The following is a 25,272-nucleotide window of genomic DNA, read 5'->3' on the forward strand; positions in this document are numbered from 1 at the left end:
AGCTCTTATTACACTACGTTGCAATTGTCTGTGTCTGGTTAAAGGGCTGAGGTCCTGGAGGGCAGAGATAGGTTCTAACTGATCTGGGATCCAGCCTGACACCTGGGCACTTTTCCGTGTTCCTTGACGAAGACAGCGCCCAACGGGTCACGGAGCAACACAGCTCATAGGTGTTGGAGGAGGCAAGAGAGGGGCGGTCATAACACGGTTTATTAAGGTAGAAGCCTAAGCGATGCGCGCAGGTGGGCCAATAAAGAACTAGATTGTTCTCAGTCAGCCATCAGTAGGACGCCGCCTTTCCACAGACCCTGCCCACCTGCTGACCGCTCCCCTCACACCTATCCTTTCGTGCTAGCCACGCCCCTTCTGCGCCCACTGCTCCACTCAGCTTCGCCCAGGACCCTTGGCCCCGCCCCTTTCGCCCTGGTCTCTCCGCCCCACCTTTCTCCTAAGCCCCGCCTTTTAGTCTTTCCATGCCTCTAAAAGTCGCCTCCCTTCCTAGGTCCCACCCACTGCCCTCTGGTTCGACCTTTTCTTCCCCGGCTCCGCCCCCGCTCCGCGGGCCTCCGCCTCCCCAGAGGTCTTCCCCTATGACACGCCGGAGTCCTCCTAAGGGGTGGGGTTTACAGTACCAAGGAGCGGAACCTGGAGGAGAGGCGGTTCTCTTCCTGAGGAATGTCGTCGTCGACCCGCCTCTGCACTCGGCCGTTGCCAGGTAACAAGCGTCAACGCTCCGGCTTTGGCTGGACCCAGCCAATGAGCTGGCGCGCCGTTGCCCAGTCGTGCAACGTTGGGCGGTTACGTGTAGTGCGCGGGGGCGTGGGCTGCGTGTGGCGCGGGGCGGGGCGCGGCCGGTGCGCCTCAGGAGCGATGGCGGCGGCCTGAACTCACTTAGCACTGCCGAGACGGCAGGGCCTAGCCAGGGTCGGCGTTCTGTGAATGAACGGTACTCATGGGCCAAAGGGCCGGGAGAGGCGCGTGGGGGCGGGCTGAGGGGCTGAGGAAGGAAGGCACCAGGTTTGGTGATTGTACTGGTGGTGAGGGGATGTGGTGAGGGGCTGGCAGGTGGTGAGGGGCCGGGTGTGAGTGTCCAAGGTAGGGGAACAGAGAGCCTAGGGGTGAGAGGACAAGTAAGGGGCTGGGTGTAGGAGGAGCTGGGGTGCTTTCTGATGGCCAAGTTGAAGGGACTCATGAACACGGTTTACTAAGGGGCAGGGGTGAGGGACAGCCCTGGGACCAGATATGAGGGGGAGAGTAAAGGGTGAAGGCAGGAGCCTGCGGGGTGGCGGTGGATTAGTGAGGGAGTTGAAGGCAGGGCATGGGAGGAGGGAATGAGATTTGTGGGACTTGGATAAGGCTGAGAGGTTGATTCTGAGGCCTCCATCGATGGACTGTCCTGTCCAGTGAAAGCAGTAGGTTTAGACAAACTAGGACAGCTTGGGTAGAAGTGTTGTGCGTTTGGTTGTCGTGCACCCCTGTACTCTATCTATTTTGGAGGATAAAAAAATGAAGGCATCGTGGGCAATAGTAACTGAGATAGTGAACATTATTTCTGAGGCTTAATTTTCAACAGAGTAATCACTAGAACTCCATTTCTTATCACATTCCTCCTTTGGACTGCAAACTTGAAGGGGGGCCCTCTCATGAAGGCTTTTTGGCCATGACTACTTATGTTTGTTTTATGTCCACCTGCTTGTGGGTAACTTTACTTCACTGCTGCTCCTTACCTCTGCCGAACTGTTTGTCTTTGATGGTTGTCATCTGTATTGGACTGACCACTTCCAGTTGCTAATTCTGCTTTCATGGAGGTCACATAGTTTATTATGTACAACATTATGTTTAGGTTCCCCAACTGGGCGGCTTTGCTCTTCTTTTCTTACAGTTAACTTTTAAAAAAAACACATGGAGGTAAATGTATGTAGAATAAACTGCTCCTATTTAAAATGTACACGTACACATCTGTGAAACCATCATCACTCTCAATATACTGAACATTTCTACCACCCCCAAAAGTTTTCTCCTGTCCCTTTGCAATTCATCCCTTCTTCCACACTCTGTAATTGGGTTTACTTTATCAGTGTTTTATAGGTCCCCTTCTCCCCACCAACCCACATGCACATGGAAATTTTGAAAATTCTGGAAAGTTGGGTTGACACTCAGTGATAAGGGCCACTTTTCACTAAGTTTTCCTCTCTGCTGACAGTCTCCGATGGAGCCGAGACATCTTGACTCTCCCCAGCCTCAGGAAGAGTTAGGCCTTTCCTATCCAGACCATTTCCTGAGACTTAGGGGCAGCCTTAATCCCATTCTGGTACAGAGTCTCAGCCTCAGGACCAACTATTCTTTCCTGTGGCATATTTTCATTGCTTTTCTCTGGAGGCTAAACAAGACTTCATACTGGTGGAACCCCTGGCAGCCTGCCTAGACAGTCAGAACCCTATAGGACTTACATGTATAATACAGGGTTTAGAGCAGTGGGTCTTAAACATTGGGTCAAGGATCTAGTCCAGTTATAAAGTTTATATCCATCCAAGGTGGAAGGAGAGAAGTAGACAGCATAGTGAGTTTTTCATAAAGATAAATTTATTCTGAAATTAACATTCCTGCTCTTTAGGTGTTGAAGTGCTTTTTCACTCATAAAGGGTGACAGTAGATGGTGGGTTTTTAAAAAAATGGTCCTATTTGTCAAAATAAAAAGTGACAACACTATTTTTAATTTTTTAAAAATTATTTTTTCTGGTTCATGAAGTCCCAGAAATTTAGAGTGATGATGGTGTGGCTGTTGTATTAGGTTGAGGAAGCATGCATCTATGCAATAATTGTGTATAACTTCTGATATCTGAATAGCATTCATGCTTTACATAGCAATTTCAAATCTTACTGGACTTGCATAGATACCTGTGAAGTAAGCAAAAGTAGGAATTCTTACTTTATAGATGAAGAATCAAATTTAGAAGCCAGAGGTCACATAGGGATAAAGTGGCAAAACTGGACCTGAAATTTAGTCTCCTGAGAATGAGAGTGACTTGGGGAAAGAAGCTTTGCAACAGAGAGTGAAGGTGATGTGGGGCAAAAGGCATGTGATGTGTAGGAAGGGTTGTGATGAGATGGAGGACCTTATGCTGGCAAGAAGCATTTTTTATGATTTCTAATTGTTCTGTTCCCCAAAAGGGATTAAAGGGACTTTGAGGGTGTCATGGGGATGAATGTTATGTTTAATACTGTGACAATGAAATAGGAACAAATATATATAATACCTGGATCACATCTTATAATGGATCACATGATGATAATGATAGGATAAGTCAAGGCACATGCCAGAGGGTTCTTAGGGACTGTCCAAATTTTTGGTTATACTGGAGAAAGCCTTGGACTTTGTAAGCTCATTGCTTGCTATACTGAATTCTTTGTAGAAATAGTAGCATGTTGAGTATAAAGGATTTTGATTTATGTCGTATAGCTGAGTGGTAGGTCTGAGAGGATTAAACATAGATGAGGAAGATGATATAGAGATAGAAACGTGTTTGTGGTACTGTGTGTAGTCATTTGTTCCTATTTGCTATGTGCCAGGTACTCTGCTAAGTGCTGGAAGAATAAATTCATTCATCCATATATTCATTTATTCATTCAGCAAATTCTTGTTGAGCATATATTCTGTCTTTGTGATGCTCACATTTTATGGGATAACAAGATAAATATGACATGGTCCTCTGATCATGGAATTCTTAGTCAGAATGGGAGAGAAATACACATGAAAAGATAATTTCAATTTAGAGAAAGAATGTGAAATATAAAAATATATCATAGTGAGGTGGCTACATCTCTGTGTCTAGTCTCAGTCTCTCCTTTTGTTTCAACCATGTATATCCAGTGATCTACTATATATTTCCGCAGGTATCTCAAAATTAACATGTCCAAAACAGAACTCATTGTCTTTGTCCAGAAAGCCCACTTTTGCACCCATATGTCCTATCTCAATCCAGTCAAAGATTTCAGTGTCATCTTACATTCTTTCTGCTCCTTGATTTCCATGTTATCTCTCTTCTCTTCATCTCCATTGTCATATCTTCACTGTTAAAGCTTTAGTTTAGCTCATCCTTGTCTCTCATCTGATTTCTTTTGTCTCCTGCCTTAAAACTTGCTGTTTTCTAGTGCATCCCTAGAATGATCTTTCTAAAAATACAAATCTGATCATAGAACTCCCCGCTTAAAAAATTTTGGCTCTTTGTGTCCTGTAGGACAACTTCCAAAATTCCTTAATATGGCGTCATTTGGCCTCAACTCACCTCTCCAGCCTCATCTCTTGCCACTCCCTACTCTGTGTTCTAGCTTGAATAAATAGTTCATAGTTCCCTAGAAACATGTTACTTTTTTTGAGTCTTGAAATTTTTTCAATAGCTGTTTCCTCTACTAGGAATGCCTTTTCTTTTCTGTCCACTAAACTTTCCTTGTTCTTTAGGATCTAGTTCAGTTTCACCTTCTCTTTGACATTTACTTTGTCACCCTTACACACAGGATTAGAGATAACCATGTGTCACATGAGAATTCATTGTTGTAAGGGAGAGTCATTGTGTGATAGAGGTTCACTTTGTGAATTATAAGGACTCTGCTGGAGTCAGGTGGGGAGATCCTTGCAAGAGGCAGAGGAGGTATTGGGGGGAAGAGAGCGAGAGAATTGGGACCATATCCTGATACACCATTTGTCTGAGGGATATAAAAGCAGGGAAGACATGTGTGAGCAGAACTTTAGATTTGTAGGTTCCTATTAGGTGGTTGGTTTTTTGTTTTTGTTTTTCCTTTTGTATTCCTGTGAGGTTTTAATCAGGTCTCTCTACTCTCAATATTTAGGAGGGAACAGCCGGTTCATGCCTCTTATGTCAGTTATCAGTCTTCTTGCCTAGGAAGAGCTATTGTAGGGAGAGATAAGCCTCAAGACTTTCCTGACCTGTTCTTGGAAGGTCATTTTGGTCTCTCCCTGTGTGATGTAGGTGTTGTATATCCTTGCCCCCAGCTCCCTCCTCTTTACCTCTCCCAGGGCAAAGGTTCATAAGTGAGGCTGAGCCACTTCCTTCCCTGTGTCTGCTGTTCCAAGGTCAGTGAAACCTTTGCTATGTGCCTTTTAAGAGGTGTATTTTGGGCCCTAAGATGAGTGTCTGACCTTCATCATTTGTGGGTCTGAAAGATTAGCTCCTCATTCTCCTTTTTACCCTGTGGTTGAGCCTGAAAATAAATCTGGGTGGGGGGGTGGGGGGGGCAGGGAGTTGGACTTTGCTATGGAGGAAAGGGCACTGTAAGAGTGTGGTGATTCCATCTCTCTCTTTGTCTTGTTCTGAACTTTGCAGAGAGTCTAAGTAGGTGACAGGAACACCAAGCTATAGTCTTCTTTTATGTTTTTGCAGTGTGTAAACAGGGTTTATCCAGGTTAAATGTTGGGCTTTTGCATTCTGAGATACTGATTCTAGTGTGGCTCATCTCTTTGAGGTCTGTGAAAAGGGGTGGTGTGGAGGGGTGAAGAAAGGTCCTGGAAGTCCTGGAGCAGTAGTGGAAACTCCAGGTATATTGCAAGGTAGGAACAGTTTGTTCATCTTTGGAACTGAGTTCCAGAAACTGGAGGCAGTTTAGTTTTGGACATATTAAAGCCTTACTTTGCTGTGACTGTATGCTTGACCCTTCTTCAGCTCACTAGCTCATAGGGGTATGTATTTGAAGTGGTGAAGATGGATGTGTCAGAGCAGGTTAGATCTCCTCTCAGATGCGGGCACCTTGGTCAAACAGGATCAGGAGAGGGAAGGAAGAAAGGAACATGTAATTTATAGAGCACCTGCTTCATGTCTGGAGTGCTACATAGATTATCTTTATTTAATTCTTAAAAATAATAATATTTTTATTTCATCAGGAATTTATAGGTGAGGAAACTGAGACTCAGATGTGTGAAGTGATTTATTTAAGATCCCACAGCTGGAAAATGGAGGACCGAGATTCAAACCTTTGTTTGAGAGACTTCAGAGCTCAAGCGTTATCTACTACTTTGTGTTATTCTTGTTTGACTGTAGAGTGTCTATTTGTTTTTAGTCCTCAAATGAGATGTGATTGAGAAAGTATTCTGTGAACAGTAATATTCATGTGTCTGCAAGGCTCCTTGTAGGTCGCAGATAGCTCAAGGTGGGGTTGAGAAGAGTTTAATAAAGGGACTGTATTTACAAAGGTATGGGTAGAGTTTAAGGAAACCAACAAGGGATGGTATAGTATCTCAGGGCTAATAAACAGTAAGCAGTGCTATTAATGGGACAATTCTTACCACTTTTTTCAACTACTGACTTTGCCTTCTCCAGTCCACACCTACTTGGGCAGACAGGTAAGTACTTTGTCCAGTGCATCCCTACTGCTGATAGCTACTGGTCTGTGTATTTGTTTGATGGTTTATGGGAAACCGTGTGTGAAAGACTGAACATCCATTCTGTGGCTCTTCCACCTTCTCACTGCTTCACTTCTCCCCCACTGTCACTCTTTTGGGTGAGTAAGGGTGGGAAGGTGGGATGAGTGGGGGTGGTAGTAGATGTTAGCTTCCCTTTATCTTCATTTTCATGTTTACCTGAAGTGACACTCATCTTTTATCTGTTACTGTTTTCCTCCTTTCTCAGAGAAAGTGGTATACTTCTTTTACTCAGACTAATCCTATGCCTGATTTCTGTCTTATTTATCTATAACCTTTCACTTTCTTCAGACTTCTTTTCTCACTTGACATTCTTGAGGCTCCCCATCCTAAAACAAAACAAAAACAAACAATAAAAACTCTTTTGACTCCCCTCTTCCTGCAGCTTCTTCGAGCTGTTGCCCTATTTACATACTTCCCCATATCACTGAATTTTCTGAAAGTGCATGTTCCACTTCTTTGACTCCTATTTATTCTTTAACCAGCTATATTCGACCCTTTGTGTCTGTGAGTTCTGTATCCATGGATTCAACCAACTGCAGATGAAAAATATTTGGGAAAAAGAATCGTGTCTGTAATAAACATGTACAGATTTTTTTTTTCTTATCATTATTCCCTAAGGAATACAGTATAACAATTGTTTAATATTATTTGCATTGTATTAGGTATTATACATCATCTAGAGATGATTTAAAATATACTGGAGGATTTATATAGGTTATATGCAAATACTACACCATTTTATAAAAGGGACTTGAATATCTGCAGATTTTGGTATCCATGGGAGGTCCTGGAACCAATCACCAAAAGATACCAAGGAATGGCTGTACTTTCCTAAGTTTGTCAAAAACTTGATTGCTAAAACCAGTGGACCATTTTCAATCTTCATTCTACTTGATCTTTCTATAGACTATACACTATGGATATCCTCCAGTTTCTTAAAACTTTCCTTGATTTCTGGATCATCATTATTAGTTTTCTCCTTCCATTTCTGGCTACCTTCATAATCTTCTTTAAAGACTTCTCCTCTGCTTTTCTAAATCCTGGTTTTCCCTAGGATTTCACCCCCAGCACCTTTCATGATCTGCGATTTCCTTGAATAAAATTCCATCTACTTCCATAGCTTCATCTATTATCTATGAGCTGGTAACTCTTGAATTTATGTCTCTAGTCTTGATTTCACTTGAGCTTAAGTATGTTGTTTCTACTTGCTTTCTGGAAATCATGAATATCCCGTAGGTGTTTCAAAACTTAACGCATCCAAAACTGTACTCATTCTCTTTTCTAAAACACAATTCTCCTTGTTATGTGCTCCTAGTTCATTAATGGCATTATCTTTTATTAAATCTCCTATACTTCATGTTAGTGCCTTGTCTCATCCTCCATTCCTTTGCGAGGTCTTGTTGCTTTTACTTTGTGATTAATTTAAAACTGGAAGCAGATTATCTATATTTGCATTCCAGTCCTGTCAATTAGTAGCTAGCTAACTTTGGGCAGTTTAACCTATCTGGGTTTTGATTTCCTTATGTATAAAATGGGGTAATAGTACATATAGGGTTTTTATGAGCTTTAAATGAGCTACTTCATGTAGTGCTTAGAATGGAACCTGGCACACAGTGAGTGCTTAATATAAATATAAATATAAGTACAGCTACTATAATTATTATTAATTCAACATTCAGTTCCACAAGCATTTTTGAATGCCAGGCACTATATTGGCAATGAGGTTTCAAAGAAGAATAAAAGATATGGTTCCTTTTGTCAAGGAGCTTGCTATTTATTGGTAGAGACATTATAGGTATAAATAATTTCAGTATTGCATGGAATATGTTAAGATAGAGATGAATCTTAGGTTTATCTTTTCTAATATTGTTCTTACCACCTTAGTTCATTCATTACTTCTTTTTTTTTTAAAGGACTTTATAATAGCTTTCTATAAATTGTCTACTTCCATCTGTCTTTCTGTGCTCCACCTTATATTGCTATCTGACATATTTTTAAAGGCAAATCTGATCTTGTCATTTCCTTTTTTAAAAACCTCCTTTGTCTCCAGGGTGTCAATAGGTAAAACCCAAACTCCTTAGTATGATATTCAGTGATGTTTATAACCTTCACCCATATTTATCCTTCAACTCAATATTGTGCCTCTCTTCTCTAAAATAGTCTGTGATTAAGCCACACCGAACTTGAAACTGTTCGTCAAATTTGTCATGCTCTTTCATAGTGCCATGTTTTTTAAACCATCAAATTTAGCACTGGGGGCATACTATTTTCATATGAAGGAAACCTTTATCTCTTTTCTCTGTGAAATCATTATCTAATTAGTAAAGACCTAGGTCAGATATTACCTCTCTGATCCCTCTTATAGCACACCAGGCAGAGTTAATCACTTTCCTTCATGCCCCATGACACTTTTGTAAATACCTCTATTTATAATATTTGTTGGAGTTTATGTTAGTGCCCCCCACCTGCAACTGTTTTTAACCATTTCTGTATTTCCAGTGCTAACTTAGCACAGTGCTCATTACTTTAGCAGTATAGGTGTAAATTAAGTTAATCAATGAGTAAGCCCTGTCTGCTCGTTAGGACTGGCCTGTTCCTTCACAAGATTGTCACCTGTCCTACAGTAGGGGCAGAAAGATGGAGTACCTTTTCTTACCCATCATAAGGGTCATGGCTGACACTCCTATAACAAAAGACAGGTTAATAAGAGAGAAGCATAACAGATTTATTTAGTCAAAATTTTATGTGACACAGGAGCCTTCAGAAAAGAAAACCCAAAGATTCAGGGAAAATTGTTTTTATACTTAGGTTTGATGAAGCATGGGTAGCCATGTAGAAATGTGATTGGACAAAAGGATATGATCTAATGGTAATAGACCGAGTGGGGAAACCCAGCAAGGGGTTCAAATTCTGTTCACATTCTTCTTGGACTCTCTGTTGTAGCATTCTTCCTCTCAGGTATGGGGCAGGACCTCTCTCGAATGAGGGTCTTGTGATCTACTGTTGGACAAGGGTATGTCAGAGAATTTCTTTATGGCCAACTCCTAGACAGAAAGGTGGGTGAAGGTTAGAGTAACATTTCTAGGTTTTATGGCTTGTGTTGGGGAAGAGGGTTCTAGTTTCTGTGATGTACCCTGGGGAAGAGGAATTCTGGTTTCTATGATTTGCTTTGGGTAAGAATAAGGGGCAAGAGGCAGGAGGGCGGGAGAAAGTCAGAGAGACCTTGGTTATGAGGCTATTTCTTTCTTTCTTTTTTTTTTCTTCCAAAAGATGACCGGTAAGGGGATCTTAACCCTTGACTTGGTGTTGTCAGCACCACGCTCACCCAGTGAGCTAACCGGCCATCCCTATATGGGATCCGAACCCGTGGCCTTGGTGTTATCAGCACCACACTCTCCCGAGTGAGCCACGGGCCGGCCCATTATGAGGCTATTTCTAAGGCCTTCCAATGTGCGTTAGTTCAGAATATTCCATATGCCAAGTGCCATACTTTGGAGTATCATTTTCTTTTTCTTTTTTTTTGTCCTTTTTGAGACCGGCCACACCGCGCTCAGCCAGTGAGCGCTGCGAGCACACCGGTCATCCCTATATAGGATCCGAACCCGTGGCGGGAGCGCTGCACTCTTCCGAGTGCGCCACGGGCTCGGCCCTGGAGTATCATTTTCTGAGTCCCAACACTACCTTCCTTTAGTTGTGAGCTAGTAATTGTCTGAGAGTATCTGGGTGAAAGGAGATATTGGCTAATATAACCTTGGGGCAAAATGTGGGGCTGATGCCAAGTCTCTGGATTCCTTCAGCCCTTGTTGAGTATAAAGAGGAAGGGCAGGCTGGTCGGTTACTTCAGTTGGTTAGAGTGCAGTGTTGTAACATGAAGGTCAAGGGTTTGGAATACCATACTGGCCAGCTGCCAAAAAAAAAAAAAAAAAAAGATAAATAAAAGGAGCCTAAGAGGAAGGGCTGCTGAACCACACCTTTCCTCTGAAGGTTTTATGCTTGTGAAAGGCAGTACTGAATCAGGGTGTCGTGGCGTGATGGAAGAAGAACTATGGGCTGTGGTCTGGGCCAACAGCTATTTTGATACTTTTCTCCTTTCTCTTGTGAGGGTATCTGACAGGAGTGGGGGATATGTGTGTATATGGGAGTGTTCTTTTCTAGAATGAAAACAGCTCTGCTCTTTTGGTTGACTCTGAATTCTACCTCTTAGATTATGTAGTCAGATAAGGGTCTATTCACCCATCTCCCAGAGCCTACTTGCTAGGTTTCTAGGGAGTGACCTGTGATAGGCAGAAAGAAATTTCTTCCTCAGTAGTCTCAAGGCTGGAGTCAGATCAAGATTGGGTTTTTTGTTTGTTCATTCATTCATTAATACATTCATTCACTCACTTAGCATTCATAATTCATACATTGACCAAATATTTATTTAATCCCTAGGCACTGCTCAAGGCACAGTGATATAACACTAAATAAGACGGACAGACCTTGCCCTCAAATAGCTTATCTTTTAGTGGGAAAGGTAGATAAATAAACAAATTCAGATAGTGAAAATTGCTAAAAAGAAGGTAGGATTAGGAAGATAGAGAATGAAGGTGGGAAGATGTTCTGTTTAGATAGAATTGTTAAGTAAGGCCTCTCTGAAGAGATGGTGTTTGAAAAGAACTTAGCCATGAGAGCAATGTGAAGAGCAGAAAGACATTCCTTGCTGAGGGAACAGAAAATATTCAAGAAAGCCTGTGTGACTAAAAGTATGAGTGAGAAGGAGAATGGTAGGAAGTTATACAGATGAGATTGTATAGGCTCCTATAGGCCAAGGTAAGGAATTTGGATTATTACTATTGTGATAGGAAATCACTGGAGGGTATTCAGCAGAGGAGAAATGTAATATAATTTAGGTTTTAAAAGTATCACTCTGGTTGTATGGAGAATAGACTCTCAGGGGAGCAAGAATGGAAGCACAGAAACTAGATTGGAAGCTATTGCAATAGTGGGACATGATTTAAGGGTGGAAATGATAGGGTTTGCTGATAAGCTGGGCATTGGAAGTACGTGAGAGAAGAAATAAGGACGATGCTCATGTTTTTGGCCAGAGTGTGGAGGTGAATGTTGTTATCATTTACTGAGTTGGAGAAAGTTGGGGGAGTAACAGGTTTGGAGGTAGAAATCATTAGTTCTGTTTTAGAAGTGTTAAGTTTCAGGTGCTGACTTTGTGTGTTCATGTATATATATGTATGGAGTTTTCAGTGGAGTGGTGGTTCTAAGTTCTTCCTGATGGGGAATGGAGAGAGGTAAGCTTCTGTTTATCCCTTCCATTCTCTTGAATTAGATTTGCAAGTCTGGACTAGTCAGTCACTTCTGGGCTTGCCACTCTAGCCTGGTGTAACCTCTGGCTCCATGGCCAGCTACTGGCTCCTACAGACCGGATGAAGCAGACTGGAGACACAACTGGAGAAAGCCTCCAGCTGGCAAATCCTCACAGTGTAGTCTACTGGCTGCTGGCCCTGCCCCATCTGCTTCATGGAGAGAATGAACTGGCTGAGCAAACTGGCCTCCCGGGGCCCTGGGCACCGTGTACCTCAAGGGGCCAGTCTGCAGACTCCTGTCATGGCTGACCCTGAGACCTGCCTCATGGTCTTCAAGAATCACTGGTCCCAGGTAGGAGTCTATACACCAAAGGGCCTAGTCTGCTGGTTACCTGAGTTCTTATAACCTTCTATGTTCTGTGTTCTCACCATCCCATTTAATCACCTTATCATCTTAGATTCTTTCTACCTTCTGTCCTTTTTCCCCAGGTGGTGCGAATCCTGGAGCGGCAAGGCCATAGGGCAGCTTCTGGGGGTGCAGATGATCTCAGTGCTGTGCGCAACCACACTTACCAGATGTTGACACTGCTGGCAGAGGATCGTGCAGTCCCCTCGGCCCCCACAGGCCCTGGGCCCCTGTTGGAGTTTGCCCTGCACGAGAATCTGCTGACCCGTGTATTGGCATGGCAGCTGCAATGGGATGAGCTTGGGGATGGGGTTGAGGAACGGCGGGCTGAGCAACTTAAACTATTTGAGATGCTAGTGAGTGAAGCTCGCCAGCCACTGTTGCGGCATGGTCCAGTTCGTGAGGCTCTGCTCACCCTGCTGGATGCCTGTGGCCGCCCTGTGCCCAGTAGCCCAGCACTGGATGAAGGCCTGGTGCTACTTCTCAGTCAGCTGTGTGTGTGTGTGGCCCGTGAGCCTTCATTGCTCGAGTTCTTCCTACAGCCACCTCCTGAGCCTGGAGCTGCCCCCCGTCTTCTCCTCTTTTCTCGCCTTGTTCCTTTCGTCCATCGAGAGGGCACCCTGGGCCAGCAGGCTCGTGATGCCCTACTTCTGCTTATGGCTCTGTCAGCTGGGAGCCCCACTGTGGGCCGCTATATTGCGGATCACTCTTACTTCTGTCCGGTTAGCACCTCTTGGCATGGCGGGTAGGGTTTGGCATGTAAACATTGAACAGCCCCTTCCTGTTTGGAAGATGTGGAGAGGCTATGTGCCAGGGCTTTCTCCTCCAGGAATTAGCCTCCTGGATTTGAAAGCAGCTCCCTGGAGTTGGAGTGGGGGTGAAACATGGGCTTAGATGGATAGGGCAGGTACTAAGGCTCTTTATGGGCCAGCGTTCCCAGGTGAGGTCCTGGCACATTGGGTAGCTAAATACCTGTTTTGGTAATAGCTTTTACCCCACTCCCATCAAAACTCTGGATTAATAGCTCTCCTGTCCCTCTTTTTATATCGTCTGAGCATTTGGTAACCTCTCCTAGGTGCTGGCCACAGGACTGAGTGCCCTTTACTCCTCACTGCCCCGAAAGATTGAGGTCCCAGGAGATGATTGGCACTGCCTGCGACGGGAAGACTGGCTGGGAGTGCCAGCCCTTGCACTTTTTATGAGTTCCCTAGAGTTCTGCAATGCAGTTATTCAGGTAGGACTGGGGTTCCCAGAAGGTCTGGTCCTTTGTCACTTTGGGATGGGTGTGAGGAGATGCATTCCTTGGAGTTCTGCTATTCTGCCATCTTGGAAGTAATACACCTACCTTTATTGTACCTTTCTACCTGCTTCCAGACAGCAGTCTCCTCATAATCCTCCTCCTTCTCTCTTGTACCACTACAGGTTGCTCACCCTCTGGTGCAGAAGCAGCTGGTTGATTATATCCATAATGGGTTTCTGGTTCCTGTCATGGGCCCTGCCCTGCACAAGGTGAGAGTCATAAGTGGCAAGGCAGATTAGGGGCTAGGCCATGGGGTATAACCTCAGTGCCAGGACCAATGTGGGAGGTTGTGGGTGGGGCGCTCCTCCCTTTTTCCCTGTCTGCTCCTGGTTTATCCTTAGAACTCAGGAAAAATGACTCAGTTTATGTGCAGGGAAGCCCTAAATTTCCATACTTTCCCTTCCCTTTGTCCAGACCTCTGTCGAGGAGATGATTGCCAGTACTGCCTATCTGGAACTTTTCCTACGGAGTATCTCAGAGCCCGCCTTGCTCCGTACCTTCCTGCGATTCCTGTTGTTACACCGGCATGACACCCACACCATACTTGACACCCTCGTTGCCCGTATTGGCAGCAACTCCCGGGTATGGCCCTTACCTCTTTCCTGGCTTACCTGGGTAAGCCATTTCTCTTTCTGACCTTTGTTCTGAGAGGGTGTTCCTGCCATTCTTTGGCCTTGTTTATAGTAATCACTTCAAAATTTAAGTGGCATTTACTTTCTAGCATTAAACTTTTAACGATTTTAGGTACAGATTTTAATCTACTCCCCTACTATTATAATAAATGAATCTAGAACAGAGTTATCTTTTCTATATGACTTTGGCTACTCGTCATGACTATTGGTTTTGCCATTGTGCAGTGCTTGTAACGTAGCATTGGTCCAGGGTTCTATGTAGCTGTTCATTGCTCTGTGGCTGGCTATGAGTGACTTGAGATCACTTTAGGTTTTGTGTCTTCTCTGATAGATGATCCAGCTGTACTGATATAATTACCTTCTCTCCTCTTTGGATTTGCTGCATTTGAGCTAGAATTTAGGGTACCCACTCACCTATCTACTTAGATTCCTTCCTCCTAAACATTTTTATGACATGTTCACTGTGTGCCATAGTGTTTGCTGGTGCTGGGGATGTGATGATAAACAAGGTAGATGTTGCTGACTTCATGGAGCTTACTTTATAGAGAAGATAGACAAACATGTTAATAAAATAATTGAAAATTGAGATCAATGTTAAGAAAAAACCAAAAAGAGTTCTTAGAAAATAATAGGGTGATCGATGGCTAAGCCACTCTGGGGCAGACTTTTTAGTGTATACCCACTGGGACCTGGGCACGCTGCATTTGTTCTGTGTTCACTGTGCAGGCAGCTGCTCAGGCCTGCTGCTGGGAGCCCCTTCTTCACCATGCCTGGCACCTGCCCACTGCTCTGAAGGGTATGGGGAGGGCCACCCCCTGAGGAGCGAGGACCCTGGAGCACGTGCCAAAACCCACAGCCCTGGGCCTCCGTGCGCCAGCTGCATCCATAATGCAGGATCTGCAGGGCACAGCCTGGCCTTCTGACCGACTCTGTGTTCATTTTCAAGAAACAATTCAAATTGCTGCTCATATTTTACTGTACCTGCCAGTATAGGGACCATATCTGGATCCTGTTTCATTTTTAGAGTAACTTGGTAAAAATGCTGCTCTTGATGCCCCATCCTTCCCATAATTAAACTGCATGTAAGCTCTGAGGAAAAAAAAAGTAGGGTGGTCAAGGAAGACCTTTCTGAGGAGGTAACACTGAGCTGAGACATAAAGGTTGTGAAGGAGTTAGCCTATTGAAGATCAAGTAGAAAAACAGTTTAGGCGGAGGAAGCAGCATGCAAAAGACATCAAATGGGGGAAGAACTTACTGTATCTGAGGAAATAAAAGACCAGTGTGAAAGAAGGCATAGTGAGCAAGGGGAGAAGGGACTGAGATGAAAGTAGAGAGGTAGGTAAGATTCAGGTCATGCATGGCCTTGTAGAACATGGTAAGAAGTTTGGATTTTAACCAATAGAAATGTATATAAAATGGGAGTAAATAGTTTTTAAGTAATAAAGACCTGAAGACTTTCTAGGGGAATACAGCATTATTTTAGCTATGGATTTTATAGCATTTATTTTGGCTCTGGGATCATTTTTGTTTTCTTCCTTTATTACAAATAATTGAAGTTCCCTGATTCCTTGTGTTTAAAATAGAAGTTCTTCAGTCATTGCTAATATTCTGGAAAACTGTTCTAGATAATTGAGGTACGTGGTAGTAGAGTTCCAGGTCCTGGATAACTATGTTTCATATAGGTACAGTTTCTGAATAGCTAAGATAGGGTATATAAGAGATATTCCAGACTGACTGATTAGACCAGTGTTTCTCCCATTCTAGTACTAACCAGGCTTGACCCTCCTTAGCTTCTAAGGTCGGTTGTGTTTAGGGTGGTATGGCCATAGACTAGACCAGTGTTTCAAAACTAGGTGTATATTTCAGAATCATCTGTGGAGCTTTGAAGACGACAAGTCCAACAACAGATTCTAAGTTCTACCTCAGATCTCTTGAATTACAATCTTTGGGAGTAGGCCCAGGGCATGTGTATTTTTAAAATGTCCGAAAAGTAATCATGATACATGCCTTATGTTAAGATTTATTGGTATAAACCGTAGGGAATAGCTGTCCAAGGTTTAATTTTACGAAGATGTCAATAAAGTTTTATTTCTCATACTGAATTTAGGCCATGTTTGGCTTCATGGAATGTCCTATTCATGTTTGCAGACAGTTGGTTTCCTTCTTGAGGTTAATTTTTGTGTGTGTGTGGGGTTTGATCACCTTCCTTTTGTCTTAATCTTATCCTAACTTCTTTGATTCTCCCTCATTGTCTTTAGTTCTTAGTACTTATTTCTATTAGTCTCTTATTTGATCCCCTGGCCCTAGGAGCCTTTCATGTTCTTGGGGTTTTTATTCTTGGTTCCTGGTTCTTGGAAGAACCAGATTTCTTTTGGTTTTCAGGATGCCTGTGTTAAACATGTAGATGCTTTCCTTTTTAACTTCTGGTCCTTTCAAGCTTGATTCTGTTGGCTTGACTTTGTAACTTATGTAGCCTGTCTTTTGTGCCTTGAAGTGAATCATTCTGTTAGACAGTCTGTGTGCCTCACTACCTGTATTTGTTTCCTATTGCTGTCACAACAAATTACTACAAACTTAGTGGCTTAATACAAAACAAATGCTCACTTGAGTTGTTGGCAGAATTAAATTCCTTGCAGTTGTGGGACTAATATCTCTGTATTCTTGCTGGTTGTCAGCTGAAGACCACTCCTAGCTTTCGGAACCAACCAGATTTCTTGGCTTGTGGCCACTTTCTTCCATCCTTATAGCCAGCAATGATGGGTTGGGTTGCTTTCATGCTTCAAATTTCTCTTCCTTCTTTTTCCCCAGGTGGAAAAGGTTCTCTGCTTTTAAAGTCTCATGTGATTTGATTGGGCCCACCTAGATAATCTAGAATTATCTCTCCATCTCATATGCCATAATCAATTACATCTGCAAGTCCCTTCTGCCATGTAAGGTAAAATATTTATGGGTTCTGGAGATTAGGATGTGAACATCTTTGGGAGGCCCCTTTTCTATCTACCATACTACTTTTCAGGAGTCTGAAGTTTTTCAGTGCTACTTAAAGTGGTCATTTAGGATAAGTCTGCTGAATATCCTTGATGTCCAAAATGTGAACTGCTGTCTCACTCATCACTTTCCTACTATGTGGTTGGCTTTTAATTCTCCCACAGTCATTTATCAAATAATGAATATCTAGACTGTATAGCTAGTACCTTAGACTACAACTCATTAGTCATCTTCAGGGAGCTCAAGGTGTCTGACATACTTGCCATAAAGGAAGTGTAGAGAAAGTGCTATGGGGTTTCAGAGGAGTGAGGGAGAGCTTATATGTGTTTGTTCTCTTTGCCTAGCCAGAGATGAACTCCCCTTTTTTCGTTTCTAAGACAAGGTTTCCCCTGCTTTGGACCCACCTACTTCTTCCTTTTCCTGTCAGCTGCCTTTGAGCTTTTCTTTATCTAACCTTCTGAGACATACACTGGTGTTGGAGAAGTGACTCAGACTACATGTTCTCAGCCCTACCCATTTCCCAGTTGTGATTCTTCCCGGTTTCTCTGGTTTCTTGTTGGTAGGCATTCAGTTACGTTGTTGCTGCAATGTCTGCTGACAGGGATTCATTTAGTTGTCATGTTGCTGTTGTCTCCTGTTAGTCATTCATTCAATCACGGTATTTCTTAGCATCTCTTTTCATGGGTTTTCATTTAGGTATTCCTGGAGTTTCTACAGGCATATGTATGGTCTATAGAAATCTATTGGGTGTGACACATGGTTCATTTCTATCTGTGAATAGTAAAGTCTTGCCCATAAAGATCGTGTCATCATCTAGTTAATACTTGAATAACTGTTATGTGCCAGGCCCTGTGTACATTTGTTCCTTTAGTAGTGGTTGGTCGGGTGTGTGGCTGGGGATTGGGGGTTCCCATTTGGTGAACAGCTTGGAAGGTAGAGAGCTCTTATGGTGACTCCCTCCCTCCTCCTCCACCCCCAGCTCTGCATGGTCTCTCTGAGTCTCTTCAGGACCCTTCTGAACCTCAGCTGCGAGGATGTCCTACTGCAGCTGGTTCTCAGGTACCTGTCGGGGCAGGGCTGAGGGATGGCTGACCTTGAACTCTCAGGGTTTTGTGCATTGCTGGGGTGATGGGCTGTATTAGGGTTGCTCATAAGTATCCTTTTGGAGCCTGGCTTAGTCATATAGATCCATTGGCCTGATGTTCTCCCAGGCCCTGTCCTTCCTTTTTGATTCACCCTTTGTCCCCTTTCTGCTGTCTTTCCCAGGTATCTTGTCCCCTGTAACCATGTGATGCTAAGCCAGAAGCCAGCTGTGCGTGATTTGGACCTATATGGACGAGCAGCTGACAAGTTTCTCTCCCTAATCCCACGCTGTTGTCGGCACCGTGCCTCCAGCCCACCTCGTCCAGAGCATGCCTCGTGGGCACGAGGTGGGCCTAGCAAAGAGGCAGGGAAGAGAGAGGACATCATGGGTTTGGCCTGGGTTTTGGGGGAATCTAGTAAGAAGGCGGAGCTAGGGTGAGGGGAGGAAGGTGGCCATGAGTGGCATTCTGTCTTTGGAGAGGTTAATGAGGAGTCTTGCAGGGGGAATCCTTAACTTCACCAAACAATTTAGGGTGGGACTTTTGGGAAGAGCTTTTCTTCTTCTTTCTAGTCCTGTACTCTTCTTGTTTCCATTGTTTCTTTGATGGTGGTGGAGGTAAGAGAGGGTGGTGAATGAGGAAAAGGTTAATCTGGAGGTTAGAGAATTAGCTGCCTGAATAGGTTCATATTTTTCCCTACTCCTCTCTCTCTTAGTCTCCCTAGGTGTTTTATCTTTCCTGAACATCTGTCTCCTTGATTTCTTTTATGTTTTTTTTCCCCCTTTGCAGGCCCTGGAAGCCCAAGTGTTGACTCCTCTTCTGTGATGACAGTGCCCCGGCCCTCCACACCATCTCGTCTGGCTCTTTTCTTGCGGCAGCAGAGCCTGAGTGGTTCTGAGTCCCCAGGCCCAGCCCCTCGCTCACCAGGGCTTGCTGCATCCCCAGCCTCCAGCCCTGGCCGACGGCTCAGTCCTGCAGAGGAGCCTGGTGAACTGGAAGACAATTACCTGGAGTATCTGCGTGAGGCACGCCGTGGTGTGGACTGCTGTGTCCGAGCCTGCCGTACCTGGTCTGCCCCCTATGATGGCGAGCGGCCTCCTCCTGAGCCCAGTCCTGTTGGCTCCCGGACTAAGAAACGCAGCCTACTGCCTGAGGAGGACAGGGACAACGTGGGGGAAGGGGAGGAGGAAGAGCTGGGGAGTAGGGGACTGGCTGGGGGTGCAGGGGAGGGCCTTGGCCACCTGTCCCCTCCCCAGCTTAATGGGGTGCCAGGACCATGGCCTGAGGGGGCCAAGAAGGTTCGTCTTGTGCCACAGGAGGGGGCTGGGAAACTGTTAGAGGGTACCTCTGAGGGCATGGCAGGACTAGAGGGCTTTGGGCAGGAGCTCCGGGAGCTGGAGGTGGCATTGAGCAATGGGGGAGCTGGTTCAGAACCCTCCATAGAGCCTCCACTACCTCTTGAGGAGGAGGAGGCCTACGAGAGCTTCACCTGTCCCTCTGAGCCCCCTGGCCCCTTCCTCAGCAGCCCTTTGCGGACTCTTAACCAGCTGCCAAGCCAACCCTTCACTGGTAAGCTACTTAGCCTAGGCCTTCTCCTTTTTGTACTCTTTGCATGTTCTCGATCTGTTTGTGCTACTTTCTGAAACTTCTTGGCCGTGTTGTTTCTGTGTACTTGCCTAGCCCCTCATCCATGCTGCTTGGGTTCTTTCCAGATACATATCATTTGATACTTGTGTCCCTATGTCTGTCTATACATCTTCCATGCTTGTGCTGGTTTGAGTATTGACTTATGTCTGAGCCTTGTATGTCTGTCCTATGTGCATGTTCCTCCTCTTCTGCTAGTCTGGCCATTTCCTGGGATTTGCAGTTAGGATATTCTGTGTTTGGTGTTTCCTGATGAATCTCAACAATATTTCTGAACCATATGGAAGACATATGTGCTGTCCTATTGGAGAGGCACCTATAAACCCTCTGTTCCATGCCATTTCCACCAGCTTATCTTTCTTTGTGTTGGGTCTCCTGTCAGCTCTCTTGTGGCCCAGGATCAGCTCTTCTGGTGGTTTTTCCCCTACTCAGCTCCTTCTTTCTTACTTCTTCAAAGAAGTACCCAATTTCAAGTTTCTCCTGTCTACTGTACTTACACCTTCTTGCTTGCCGTAACTGCCTGGTAACACTGTCTTGGGGATTTGCGGTTAGTAGTAAGGACTGAAGCAGGTAGAGTGAAATACCTCTTTGAGGGCAAATGACAAAGTGTGGCCTGAGTTCTCCAGCTGTTATTTTGGGCTCTTTAGGATGCCTCTAGAGCTAGACCCCATCTGAGTGGTTGAGCTAACTCCTCTTTGTTTTAGTATGAGAGCCAGCCTAGCCTTCCTCCAGCTGTAATCCTCACTTCATACCCCATGCTGGGAAAAAAAAGAAAAAAGCAAAAAACCAAAAAACCTCTGGTAAGCAGTGTAGTGGCTAGGCTAAGACCACTATAGGCCTTGGATTAGGTATACCTTAAGTTAGCATCCCATCTCTGCCATTGATGCATGTGAATCACTTACTATAATGCTGGCACATTGTGAAAACTAAGTGGGAGCTCTTCTTTGGGGGTATCATCTCTGGGTACATAGCAGATTTAAGTTGGCCAAGGCAACCACCCATCTTCCAGTTGTGTGTAGTCCAATTGTCATGCCTTGATCATGTCCTGACTCATTCTTCTTGCAGATTACAGAAAATATATCTTTCCATTTATTTAGCCTCTGCTTTGCTTCTTCCTGCTACTCAGTACCACTAGGAGGTGGTGTGCAGGTTTTACTGCAGTCTTGAGGTATTGAAGGTTTTGTTCTTTTTTTAATTTGTAAACTCATCTGAGATTTTTGAATTGTCTTTGCAAGAGACTCCCAGGAAATGAGAGGAACAGGATGATAAAGTTATGGGGTATCTTAGGACCCTGTTAAGCTAGAGTTAGAGCTAAGGCTAGTCATGTACACCTGGAGAAGATGATGTTCAGGATTCACTGCCTCCTGCCATTTATTGTTTTCCTGTCTCAATTCATTGTACAGTTCTTAGATACACTCCCTTTCCCTCCAGGATCCCTGATCAAGACTATTGGTTCTAGAGTCCTAGTGCTGGTAATGTGGCTTAGTTGAGGCCAGTTCTCCCAGTAGATAATACTAATCTATTCTGTTATTTTCCTTCCCACAAAAGACTCAGTCCTGAATCAGTTTTCTCTGCCCCTGAACTAAGGTATTCTTTTGCTACAGATTTTATTGCACCTTCTTGGTTCCTAGCTCCTGAAAGACAGCTAATGTCTTTTCTGGTTCCCCAAAGATTTCTCCCCTAACTTTAAATTGGCCCACATAGTTACTTTCTTTGTCTTGCTACAGTTTCTTCTTGCTTTCATACAGGTTTAGTGTTATCCTCTGCCTATTCATTCTTCTGTCATGCCTCTTGAATTTCATTTTTATTTTTTATTGGTGGCTGGCCAGTATGGGGATCTGAACCCTTGACCTTGGTGTTATCAGCACCACACTCTAAGTGAGCTAACTGGCCAGTCTGAAGCTTTTTAAAAAACTGAGAAATATTATGTAGCTTATAGTTATTTATAATTGAACACTTCAAATTTTCTGGATCTCAGACTGAATTCTTTATACTGATATTTCTTAGATCTTCTTAATCACCTTGTGAGGTAGGTATATTTTCTTATTTTACCACATAGGAAACTAAAGCTTGGAGAGTTTTGATTTTCCAATAATGTAACTAGTAAAGGATAAGGCTGAAATCTGAAACCAGATCTCTGACCCCAGAGCTTGAGGTCTGGTTCTTCAGCTAGAATGTGTGGAAAGCTGGCATATGGACTCTGGTGGGTCCATGTGGTGTCTGCCTTCTTATTTCTTCTAAAATAAGTGGTCATGGGATATTTAAACATACCCAGAGACTGACATACAAATAATTTTCATCCAGTGGGGGTCTCTTTTGGGGAGGAATGTGTGCAGTGTGCATTGTGTTCAGGCCTTATATCCTTGTGCCCACCCCCTCCCCCCAGGCCCCTTCATGGCCGTGCTCTTTGCCAAACTCGAGAACATGCTGCAGAACTCCGTCTATGTCAACTTCCTGCTGACGGGGCTGGTGGCCCAGCTGGCCTGTCACCCCCAGCCCCTGCTCCGCTCTTTCCTGCTCAACACCAACATGGTCTTCCAGCCCAGTGTCAAGTCCCTGCTGCAGGTGTGCGATGCATGCATGCATGGGTGCGTCCAGGCTCCATGGTGGGCCAGGCCCTCAGCTGGAGTGACCCTGGGTGGGCTGGGAACAGGCCCAGTGGGACTAGAAAGGACTGTGTCAGTCTAGAGCCACTCAGAAATGTCATGAAGTTGTGCTTCATAGGTGCTGGGTTCTGTGAAGAATAAAATTGAGAGCTTTGCGGCCTCCCAGGAGGACTTCCCAGCACTGCTATCCAAAGCCAAGAAGTACCTCATTGCCCGTGGCAAGTTGGACTGGGCCGAGGGCTCTGCAGCAGGACCTGCTCCCCGCCGCAGCGATCCCCTAGGTGAGGCCTATCTCATCCCCCACTCCTACCCTTCCTAGATAGCCTATTAGCCCAGGTTTATTGAGCTCTTATTAAGGGTGAAACCTTGTGCCAGGAACTAGAGAACTGAGGAAGATTGAGTCTTGGGTCTTGATATTCATCCTCAGGCTTCTAGTCAGAAGGTAGAACATAGTTCTACCTATTAAGAGCTAAATCAGCAGTACCAGCAAAAATTGCTCTAGGATTTGGTGACAAGCAAGGGGACAGAGTAGTCCCTAGGTTGCAATATTGTTACAGCTTAGTAAAGGGTGTGACATTTGACATGGGCATTGAGAGATGGTTAGGGTTTAGGTAGGCAAAGGAGTGGGTGGTCTTATTCTTTTACTCAGAAAAATCTGGAGAGTGACTAGAAGAATGTAATAACAGAGGGAGCAAGGTCCTGAAGGTGGTGGAAGTAATGGGATCTAGAATATCAGAATAGGGTTAACTTTGGACAGGAAAAGTTTTTTTCGTTTTTTATCCCCCTTTGGGGCAAGTGAAGAGAGAGCAAGGAGGAAATGAAGTGTACCAATGCAGTTGTGCAGTGTGGTGGGGAAACCTAGGGATTTAATGTCATCCTTTATTTGCTAATTGATGCAGAAGGCAAAACCAAATGCTGAGAGCAGAGATGAAATGGAGGCTTAAGGAGAAAAGTGTATGGGTTGGGAAGAGAGTACCACGAGCATTATTACGAAACTGTGTAGATCCAGCTGAAGTTCCTTAGCATGATTTCTTTATGGTCTGGAACTGTGACTATTTCTTTCTTGCACAGTTCTGGCACTGGGGTCGCTGTTGAGGGGCCATGAATACAAAGATAGATAAGACACAGTCCAAGCCCTTCAGCTCACAGACTAGTGTATGAGGTAGAAGACATAGAAACTATTATAGTATGTTTACATAAGGGCAGTAAAATAGGAAGTCAGTGGAGGGTAAATGAGAGGAGGTTTCCCAGAGAGGTGGGAATAGTAAAGTTAAGCCAGGAAGGATGAAAAAAGTGGGAAGAGCAAAATTCAGGCAGAGGGAGTTACAGAAGCATGAAAGTGCCTGGAGGGTTCCAAGAAGATAGGTGTGGATGCAGAAGCAAGGTGGGGTGTGGAAAGTTTGAGAAGAGGTTGGAGAAGAAATGTGAGCCTGGTTGTGAAGGGCTCTGAATGCCAAGATTTATAAAGCATCTCTGTAGCCAATATTAGAGGTAGGGAAAGGGAAATGTCATGATCTAGAGGCTGGAGTCTAGGCTTTGATAGTGGATATGTGTCTAGATCAAGGAATCTAGGCAAATAATCAGAAGAGAGAGGAGAGTGTTTTAAGTGGCTCTTTTGAGTTTAGTCTGACATGTTGTCTGCCCACAACCAGTAGGAGGGAGGTTTTGGTGGGTATAGGACAGAGACTGGTGAATGGTGAAGTGGTGGTATAGGACAGCAGATCTCGGAAGGACAGTGGAGTATGATGGAGATGGAATAGTCACTGAACTGTGATTGCATATATAGCCCCTGGGGGTACTGGAGAAGCAGGGGATGTGGGTCAGGTGTTATAGATAGGCAGGGGAAGATGGAAGTGGTTGACTCTAGCTCAGGAGGATGAGCATAAAATAAGGGCATGTCGTAGACTGAGGAGAAATAGTTTGGTGATGGTAGAATGGTGATTGGAAGGAGAGGAAAATCTGTCAGGGTGAGGGGGCATGGAGAAGGAAGGAATCTTGGCTAGGAATGAAGTGGCTGATGTGTTGACTGGTTAAGTCTGAGGATGATGGTTGGCTGGGTGGGGAGACTGGATAAAGGGAAAAAGGCTGGGCAGGCAGCATTTTGATGTTAGAGTGAGAAAGAACCCTTCTCTACTCTAGTCCTCTAGAGATGACTCTTCAGAGGTGGGACAGGAAATGGGTTCACTTCTGGTCCATTTTGTCCTTTCTTTTATTCCCTCAGAACCCTAGTGGAGAAGTCCAAGAACCTAGAGGGTGGGGCAGTTTCCTTTCCTAGACCAAGGAAGGGTCCCTGATCCCAGCTCCTTTATGATACCCCTGTTTATTCCCAGCGAAGAGCCGGAGGCCATCCTTGGGGGAGTTACTCCTGCGTCATGCACACAGTCCAACCAGGGCCCGGCAGGCGGCACAGTTGGTCCTTCAGCCTGGGCGAGACGGAGCAGGACTTGGCCTAGGTGGGGGCTCCCCTGGGGCTTCAACTCCAGTTCTACCCCCCCGGGGCGGGGCCCCTGAGCGCCAAGGTGAGGCTCTGCGAGTCAAGAATGCTGTCTACTGTGCAGTTATTTTCCCTGAGTTTCTCAAGGAGTTGGCTGCCATCTCCCAGGCCCATGCTGTCACCTCGCCTTTCTTGTTGGATACTACAGAAGAGGGATCTGGCCCTCCCATCTCAGGCTTTGGGCCCCTCAATCCTTAACTTTCTTCCATGGACAATCAAGGCCATGGCTGGCCTGGGCTAAGGCCAGGGCACAGGCTCCTTTCTATGTTTGGAGGCGTGGCAAAATGACTTTTTAATTTATTTCAGATGAATGTTTTATGGAGAACTTGTTGCAATATGTATAAAAGGGAAATCTCTATTCTGTGCTCATTCTTGTTTTCCAGCCTT

The 25,272-nt window shown here is 44.7% G+C and overlaps 1 protein-coding gene across 1 annotated transcript; it reads left to right on the forward strand.

Moving 5' to 3' along the window:
• Window positions 1-778: 778 nt before the first annotated feature.
• On the forward strand, window positions 779-25,254 carry FAM160A2 (family with sequence similarity 160, member A2). The gene is made up of 12 exons (XM_008573704.1): window positions 779-946; window positions 11,757-12,085; window positions 12,223-12,861; window positions 13,215-13,373; window positions 13,562-13,648; window positions 13,854-14,021; window positions 18,039-18,118; window positions 18,326-18,489; window positions 18,931-19,710; window positions 22,172-22,350; window positions 22,510-22,672; window positions 24,722-25,254. Exons 2-12 carry the CDS (start codon window positions 11,948-11,950, stop codon window positions 25,081-25,083), a joined length of 2,919 nt encoding a protein of 972 aa, XP_008571926.1. The 5' UTR covers window positions 779-946; window positions 11,757-11,947; the 3' UTR covers window positions 25,084-25,254.
• Window positions 25,255-25,272: the final 18 nt, after the last annotated feature.

Source organism: Galeopterus variegatus, unplaced genomic scaffold, assembly GCF_000696425.1.
Source record: "Galeopterus variegatus unplaced genomic scaffold, G_variegatus-3.0.2 Scaffold956, whole genome shotgun sequence".
NCBI classification, from domain to species: domain Eukaryota; kingdom Metazoa; phylum Chordata; class Mammalia; order Dermoptera; family Cynocephalidae; genus Galeopterus; species Galeopterus variegatus.

What these genes read in the sequence shown, in the direction of transcription:
- FAM160A2 (XM_008573704.1), top strand. Translation starts at nt 11,948, where the DNA reads ATGGAGAGAATGAACTGGCTGAGCAAACTGGCCTCCCGGGGCCCTGGG. An exon ending in TCAAGAATCACTGGTCCCAG is followed by an intron (nt 12,086 to 12,222) that starts GTAGGAGTCTAT and finishes CTTTTTCCCCAG; the next exon opens with GTGGTGCGAATCCTGGAGCG. An exon ending in GTATTGGCAGCAACTCCCGG is followed by an intron (nt 14,022 to 18,038) that starts GTATGGCCCTTA and finishes CTCCACCCCCAG; the next exon opens with CTCTGCATGGTCTCTCTGAG.